This window comes from Squalius cephalus (genome assembly GCF_949319135.1).
Source record: "Squalius cephalus genome assembly, chromosome: 24".
NCBI classification, from domain to species: Eukaryota; Metazoa; Chordata; class Actinopteri; order Cypriniformes; family Leuciscidae; genus Squalius; species Squalius cephalus.
Window position 1 is genome coordinate 763,167 of NC_137145.1, and position 9,334 is coordinate 772,500.

General features: G+C 43.0%; 1 protein-coding gene across 2 annotated transcripts in view; it reads right to left on the bottom strand.

The window, feature by feature from the left end:
• LOC307152249 (NHL repeat-containing protein 3-like) overlaps positions 1-9,334 on the bottom strand; it is a 29,127-nt gene that overhangs the window by 1,464 nt on the left and 18,329 nt on the right. For both annotated transcript variants that reach the window (XM_079860730.1, XM_079860729.1), the window contains exons 5-6: positions 545-636; positions 270-382 (exon numbers count right to left, since the gene is read on the bottom strand). In XM_079860730.1, the coding sequence (XP_079716856.1) occupies positions 270-382; positions 545-636 (205 nt within the window). The remainder of the gene's footprint in view (positions 1-269; positions 383-544; positions 637-9,334) is intronic.

A 9,334-nucleotide genomic window follows, 5' to 3' on the forward strand; every position in this document is an offset into this window, starting at 1 on the left:
AGTCCAGATCAGGGACTATATTCTGATCTAATCTATATTAATCAAATTTTTATTTTTTATTTTAATAATTTTTTATTTTAATTAACTTTAAATGTATTTATTAAAGTATTAGTTTAATGTTTTTATTTATTTATTTTACTCTGTCGTCTGAGTCCTGGTCTGCAGTACCTGACGGAGTAATTCATTTTATTTTAATTAACTGTAAATGTATTTATAGATACTGTAAGTATAAGCTTTAATGTTTGTGTTAATGGTATGATGTGAGTCACCTGACGGAGTAGGGCGCGTCGTCTTTAAAGCAGCTTCCCCACGACCCGAGCCAGTCGCCCGTCACGGAGTTAAACACCTGGATGCGTTTGTTCCCTCGGTCTGCGACCCACACCTGAACACACACACACACACACACACACACACACACACACACACACACACTGACTCTTAGATCTGAAGACTGAAGGAGAGATCGGAAATCTTTTGATTGCAGAAGGTTTGCATTAAGAGCAGGAACATGAACTAAAGCTCCCGATGAAACAAGAACACAAACCCTCTGATAGCGGTCGACCGCCACACTGTGAGGGATGTAGAACTGAGCCAGTCCTGGACCTCTCTCTGCGTGCATCCAGAGAACCTGCAGATCTGACACACAAACACACGTCTATATTACTAACAGGGGACTATCGCTCTAGACCGGCCAAGAGGGGACTAGTGTTTCTGCTCATTTTGAAGAAACAAAAATGACATACAAAATTTTATTTTAAGGTCCTTTTTCATAATATAGCTTAAAATATTCATTTTTTATTTAAAAAAATACATGCCAAGAGGGGACCTGCAACTCTGACCGATGTCTAACTATCCAACAGGGGACTCCTATAGCCTGCAATGGAACTGTGTGTGTGTGAACAATGAAGTGAACATCCCTGAAGGAGGGAACAGAGGACGTAGTCGACGTCGACTGAATGGGGATCACGCTTAGGGAGCCTGTCTTCTTCGTACTACTATTTAATCAAGCCATTTCAACGTTGGTGTGCGTGATTACACGCTCCGCCCCGCAGAAGCGTACATACGGAAGTGGACGCACGCACCAGTTGCTTTTTCGCTGAGGAGCCGAGCGGCCCCCGGAGTCAGCGGTGGTCCAGCAGTGGCGAGGGGACTACGTCCTCCGTTCCCTCCTTCAGAGAATGGTGGGTTGCATACGCAACCAGGACGCTCCCTTTCAGTCGAGAACGTCAGACGTAGTCGACGTCGACTGAATGGGGATCTATTTGAAAACGGCACTAGTGCTGCCACCTTCCAGTGCCTAGACAGAAGCTTCCTGATCCCCTGTCAATTTAAGATCACGGTAGGGATCGCAACATATGGACCCAGCCTAGCACAAATTCCACCAGAGTATACTAGTGGTAGGCCTGGCTTTGGATGCTCCGCCGTGTCTGTCGCCGGAGGGTGTGGAGGAACTCAACAGGGTTCGGTTTAAGAGGGAACTCTACTGGAGCAAGAATTGCGCACATATCCAGTCCATAGGGGGGGAATGGCGCAGCAAGCCAAAACTTCGAATTGGAATCATGGTGAACTGGCTTCATGAGAAGGGAGCCCACGGGAAGCAGCGGTTCGACTATAGGTGTCGCCCAGCCCCCAACTCTAGAATATCTGTCAGAGAAGCACTCTGTGTCAACGCCTAGGCGGGAGCACACACTCACTTCAGCGGAGCTCACCACCTAAGTGGACGTGCATCTCGGGATTTTCACCAAGATGAAGGCAGCCAGCATTCAGTGGGCCAACTTCGCTTGGAAACAGCCTTCCCTTTCTGCTGATTTCCTTAGCAGACAAGAGCTGGTCTGAGGTCCTAAGGCTTGTGTTCTGAGCATGTATAACCGCAATTAAGCGGACGGACAGCCAGGGCTGGGTCTGCCTCCTCCGGGGCAGCGCTTGCAGGCTCACCACCTGGTCCCACCTTTAGGAAGAGGTAGGAACCTTGGGCACATATCCAGGCCAGGGTCTCAGCTCGTGAGAGTTAGCCGGCCCGAATTCCAGGCACAACTCGTTGACCGAAGGCGAGCAAGTCCCTACCCTCTAGTAGAGACCATGCGAGCATGAGAACTGTTTCTTTAAAAACAGAATTTTTAACTCACTGCCTGCAGTGGCTCAGGGGCGGTCTCTGCAGAGCAGTAGCACCAGAGATAAGGCCCAAAAGGATAAAGAGGGGCGCAAGGCAGATTCCCTTGCTCCCTCAGGAACCTGATGATCAGGACGTGCTTCCCATGCTACTGCATCATGATGTGCGTCAAAGAAAAAATAGAGGCAACATCATTTTGAGGGTGGAGGACACAGCCCTCACTCCAACCCATCTTGCAGTAAAGAGAGCACTGAAATGACCGAACGCTGGGCAGGTGCAAATCCTGCTGGAAAATGAAGTCAGCATGAAGTGCTCTGGAAATGTCCTGGTAGACGGCTGCGTTGACTCTGGATTTAATAAAGCACAGTGGACCAAAGTCCTCTTTTCTGATGAGAGCAAATTTTGCATCTCATTTGGAAACCAAGGTCCCAGAGTCTGGAGGAAGAATGGAGAGGCACACAATCCAAGATGCTTGAAGTCCAGTGTGAAGTTTCCACAGTCTGTGTTGGTCATCGGCTGGTGTTGGTCCACTGTGCTGTCCACTCAACGCAGCCGTCTACCAGGACATGTCCAGAGCACTTCATGCTTCCGTCAGCAGACAAGCTTTATGGAGATGCTGACTTCATTTTCCAGCAGGATTTGCACCGGCCCACACTGCCAGAAGAACCTAAACCTGGTTCAATGACCATGGTATCACTGTGTAATTACTGTGTGATTTCATGTAATATTCAAATTTTTTGAAATCCTGTTTTCGTGGGTTTTATGAGCTGGAAGCCCAAATTATGTACAAATAAACAACTAAATACTTGAAATCGTTTAAGTTGTGGGCCCTGAATCTATAATCTATGGAAGTTTAACGTTCTGAATGGAATTATGGAAATAAATAAACTTTTCCATGATATTCTAATTTTTTGGAAAGGGTCTGAATATATTGAAAAATGTAATTATGTTAACTGAATGTCTTTTAGCACTGACACTTTATTTGTCAAAAATAAAGTGTCAGTGTAAAAATGACATACAAAATTTCTTTTAAGGTCTTTTTTCATAATATAACCTTTTTTTTTAACATGCAAAGAGGGGACCTGCAACTGACCGATGTCTACCTATCCAACAGGGGACTCCTATAGCCTGCAATGTAACTGTGTGTGTGAACAGTGAAGTGAACTGGGAGTAAATTCTGGCTTCATTATGTAAGTTCAGATGGGAAACTATATATATATATATAAATATTGAAAAATTAAATTATGTTAACTGAATGTCTTTTAAAACTGACACTTTATTTTTTTTAAATACGGTACCTGACTATACGATAATTTCTCTACTGTGCGACAGAAAGTTGCGTGGTCATGACTCATGACACAATCGTTAGCCTATCTTTACAAAAACGTCTGCTATTCCACAAAGAAATTAATTTAATGGCACAGCAGAACCCTGCTGTATATTGGCAACACTAAGTTAAAACACACAGACACGTGGAACAATAACACACATGATCCTTTATTGTTAGGAGAACATCACAAAAGCAAACGTTAAGAACAAACTTTACAGTGAAGTAGGAGACATCTCGTGTTCAGCACTTCCACTTTTATAATGAACAACATTTACTTATTCAAAGATTCAGAAGTCTTCAACGAGGAAGAAGGAGCAGACGTCATTTTAAGGATTTTTAAACCGGAAACAGGACTAAAATATTTCAGCAGAGTATTTTATGTCTTAAGCGAGTAACATGCAGGTGTGTGAGGAGAGCATCATGACAGAACACAGATCAAATATACATGTAGATTACAAGATGAGAGTAAATACGTTAAAATATTACAATGGAAGTTTTATCAACACTTTTTTTTATTTTTTTTTTTACTTAAAGTTACTATATATTAAATTAAAAGATTATAATTATTATTTTTAAAGATTATTTTGGGCCATTTTTAGGCCTTTATTGACAGGACAGCTGAAGACATGAAAGCGGAGGGGGGGGGGGGGGGGGGGGGGGGTGACATGCAGCAAAGGGTCAAAGGTCGGGGACTAACCCAGACCCGCATGGAAGTTCACCTATAGATATCTGAGCTAGCCGTTATTATATCTAAACTAACCTGCAGCTGACGGCAGAGTGAATGAACCACATTCACGGATTAGAGAGTAGAGATTCTCCTTGATATTTGAAAAATAACTCTTTAAACCACTGATCGGTTCATACTTTGAGAAAACAATATCCATAAAAGCCGTCATCATTTCTTTTGGAAAATCACACGCAATTAAAGCAATATTCCAACTACAACTTTCAATTTCATTATTTTTCATTGGACATGTTGTAGAAATGACAAACCAGCTAAATTTATGACTAAAAAACAGATCTGAATTGGTCTTGTAGGTCTTGTATTTCTTCAGCAAAGGATCCAGGTGCCGTAAATACACATCGATTGCAGCTTTGATTTCTTTAACATAGGCTGATGCAGGTTTACATTTACAAGCCTGAATATCCAGTCGAGCGCCATGTATCAGCATCTGGACGTGGAAGGCGGCTCCGTTGACCCAGATCTTGAGCCCACGGGTGCTCATCTGTCCATCATGCAGCAGGGAGTGTCTGAGGATGGTGAGATGGTTGCTCAGCTGATGTTCCAGTCTCTTTATTTCCACCCGTAATCGTTGGTCATCGTTCATGTACACTTCATGGCGTTTCAGAAACTCTGACATTGTGTCTCGGACACTCGAAGCTTTCTCTTCCCCAAACACTCGTCGTAACAGGCTGTATGTGTTATCTGTGTCATCACTTGTCTGAGTGTTGGCATTTATGGCGATCTCTATGATCAAGGAAATCACCAAAGCTCCAATTCCAACAGCATTCGGGACTTTAGTCAGTGGAGCAATGGCAGATCCAAAACTGCTGATGTAACGCGGCACCATGTTGAGCATCTCCTTAGAGTAATCCTGCAGCACAGCGTTAGAGTCGGGACCAGAATATTTCAGCAGAGACTCATCTATGCCTATATCTGGTAAGAGGCATGGTTGATGCTGTAAACTTTCTTGATATGTATAAAGAGCAACCTTCTCATAGTCCTCTTGTGAGTATGAGTCTGAGGGGGTTTGGCCCATGATTATTCCTCTCGATCTGTGATCGCTCACACAGAGCTCAGATGTCCCCCGATCAGCAGACTGAACACTATAATCAGAATACTGAGATAAAGCCCAGCCAGCTCCCTATGAGGGTAAAAGAGAAGCAAAACTCGAGAGCTCGTAGATGTGAATTTGAAGGATGGGGGGGGGGGGGGTGTTCAAACGAGCCGTTTTATTGGTTGGCGCCTAGCCAATGAAATGGGACTTCGATTGTACGTGATGATGTCCTCGGGGACGTTCTGAAACGCTAACATGGCTTAATGCAAGACTGATATTAAAATAAATAAATGATATGAACTCAGTAAACACCATACTAATAATGCATACTATACAGAATAACAGATGAGCCCAGAATATGAACGCAACGAGTTTAAAGACTCAAGTATTAAAAGACCAAACTAATAAAGCGTACAGAAAAGCAAATGAGCACAGAATATGAAAGCAACACGTTTAAAGGAGTTCACTTTTAGAATGAAAATTCTGTCATCATATACTCACCCTCATGTTGTTTCAAACACTTATTTATAATTCATTGACTTCCATAGTAGGAAAAGAATATACTATGGAAGTCAATGGGACCCAAAAACTGCCTGGTTACTGACATTCTTCTAAATATCTTCCTTTCTGTTCAGCAGAAGAAAGACACTCATATAGGTTTGAAACAACATGAGGGTGAGTATATGATGACAGAATTTTCATTTTAAAAGTGTACTTCTCCTTTAATTGTACGTTATGCATTTTCCTCCCATAGAAAACCAAGAAAACGCTCAATTTACATTTAGTCATTTAGCAGATGCTTTTATACAAAGCGACTTACAATTTAGGACTAAATGAAGCGAGTCATCGTGAAGAGGCAAAAACATCTACGTGCTCTCGAGTTCTGCTATTCTATTACCTTCATATCTTCATCACATATGACCAGGACGACAACAGCCAATCAGAGCTCTGGAAAACGGTTAGGCGTATTTGTTGACTTGTCTCTAAAGTCCAGTGTGTTCAAGGTCCAGAAAAACAAATTGTACCGCATGAATCTACATTTATAGTTTTTTCAAACACAACCCTAATGCAGTGATTAAAGATTGTTCCTTCATGTGCATTATAAGTGTTTTATAAGCTCCTTAAATAAAGAAAACCTTCACAGAATCCACATCAGAAACAGGACAACGCCAAAAACATGAACAGGATATTGACGTAACCCACATCAGCATTTATACTGTACAATATTCTGTGATAAACGGGATTCTCTGACTCTTATTGAGGTCTTATAAAGGCATCATGTGTTTTATCTGGATCTGTGCAACTGAGGATTTTTTTCACGTGAATAGTTATTTTAGTTTTAAACAAGTTTATTGAACAACAATATATAACACACATATACACAAACACACACATACACACACACTCTCACACACACACACACACACACACACATGTCTAGTTTACTATCTTTGTGGGGACTCTCCATAGACGTAATGGTTTTTATACCGTACAAACTGTACATTCTATCCCCTTACACTGCCCCTATCCCTAAACCTGCCCATCACACACACACACACACACACACACACACACACACACACACACACACACACACTGCCCCTGCCCCTAAACCTACCCATCACAGGAAACATTCTGCATTTTTACTTTCTCAAAACAACTCATCCTGTGTGATTTATAAGCCTTTTGAAAAGTGGGGACCGCTGGCTGGTGATCTCAGGTTTTACTATTCTTATGGGGACATTTGGTCCCCACAATGTAATATAAACAAGGGCACACATACACACACACACACACACACACACACACACACACACTGTTGTACATTTATCGTCTTAGCAACTAAGAATAACGAAGCGAGATGTTGCTTCGATTTAGACGTTTTAATGAAAAAAAAACAAGAGTAAATACAGCGTGTGCTTGTTCAGCAAATCCTTCACAAGACGGCCGTTGCCAAAATCCACGAACATCAACAACCCTTCACGTGAATCACGTGACTTTCAACATTGCTCAATGCATCTTGGGTAATGAAGTCAATTCACAAATCATAATGACACATAGTTTGTTTTTAACCACATTTGTATCTGACACATGAACTGTTAATCTTAGTGTTGTATATTAACTGTCGGTATTAATGTTAACTTATTAATTTTAACTTATTAATCTTAACTTCCGTAAATATTCTTTTAAATAGTCTTCTAACAAATAAATTCTCAACATCCTCCCCCCCATAAACTACAGTTTATATAATTTCCAAAGGATACAAAAGCTGGATGGGTCTCCGCAGAACAGTCCCTGAACTCGTGCGAACTGCACATGACCTCACAAGGCCATCGTGACCCGGAAACAGTTCCTCAATTCTTCCTAGCCTCCAGCTCTGTCTTGGGGTGTTATCTTCTCCGATGAGTGCAACATCTCCGACCTTCAGCAGAGAAGGCTGTGGGGTGTCGCAGCGATGAGCCGACTTCAAATCCAGCAAATATTCTCTCCGCCATCGGTTCCAGATGTTGGTCATAAGTCTTTGTCTGTAGCGCCACCTCCTGTTCATCTCCTCCTCGTTCGCTGTTGGATGGTTAGTCTCAGCTGGACATGGCTTAGGAGGCAAGCAGGTCAGTCTCTGACCCACCAAGAAGTGAGCAGGTGTTAGTGGCTCTGGCTCATCCACATCACTGTGCACATAAGTGAGCGGCCTCGAGTTTATTATGGCTTCAGCTTCAGTCAGAATGGTGCACGTTTCTTCAAAGTTGAGTTTAGATCTGCCCAGCACTTTCGGAGAATAATTTTGACTGACCTTATCAGCCGCTCCCAGACTCCGCCACACCAGGCTGCTCTTTCAGGGATGAACCGCCAGGTGATGCCCTTCTCTGAGAAGAACTCCCGTAGCTGTGGATCTTTAATGCCTTTCCAGAGCTCCTTCAAATCTTGATCAGCTCTCTTGAACGTCTTGGCGTTATCTGAATAGATCACCTTGCATAATCCTCTTCTTGAGATTAATCTTTTCAACGCTAGCAGGAAGTTCTCTCTCTCCACACCATACCCAGCACCTTCAGCACAGACCCGTGTGGTTCTGGTTGCACAGCACAATCCATCAAGCTCTTCTGCCATTTTTCTTTGAGCTCAGGACAGTTTGTCATCCATTTACATAGCTCCATGCCAGCAGCAGACATAATGTTTCTGGCTGTTGTTGTCACTGTATGTGCCTCTGTCACCTCACTTGCACTTGAAATAAAATCATCGACATAGAGTGAGGAGCTGAGGACTTCTACCACTTGTGGGTGTTCTAGCTCATACTGTCTTAAATGCTTCCTAATGGTGGCTGCGAGTAAGAATGGGCTTGATGAAGCTCCAAACACCACTCTCGTCATTCTGAGCATGCGCAGCGTCACGTCCTTCTCCTCTGTTGGTGGTCCTATGAACCACAGAAATCTTACAGCGTCCCGATCTCTTTCTGAGAGTGAAATCTGCAAAAATGCTTTCTTGATATCTGCCATATTTGCAATTTCATGCAGTCTAAATTTGATCAAAATACTCATCAGATCTGGATTCAGATTGGGACCTGTTAAGAGACAGTCATTTAGTGAGGGACGTCTATCTTCATGGGATGACGCATCAAACACAACCCGCAGTTTCGTTGTCGCCTTATCCTCTCTCAATACAGCGTGATGAGGTAAGTAATATGTCTGACTGCCTTGTGGAGCTGCATGCTCCCTTGGCACATCCTCAGCCATTCCTTGTTTTAAGTAGTCCTCCACAACTTCACTGTATCTGCTGTAGAGTGTGACATCCTTGCTTAATTTCCCTTTTAAACTCTCAACAGGGCTCTAGAGTGCAACCAAATTTTGTAAGTGTGCGACTAACATTTTTCCTAGGTCGCACCGGTGCACCTAACGTCCTCGCATCCGCTACCTCTCCACGAAGGTTTGTTGGCGTTTGTTCTCCTTTGACGGAACTCACACTCTTCTCTCACGCGATGCCTCAGCTCGCACAACACGACAGCCCTGCTTAATGAGTGACGACCATAGACTGTAAAAAAATAGGTGACGACGGAGGACAGAATTAAACTGAATTCGCGCGCTCCGAAACAGACCGAGACAAGCAAATTATACTTTCGGTTTC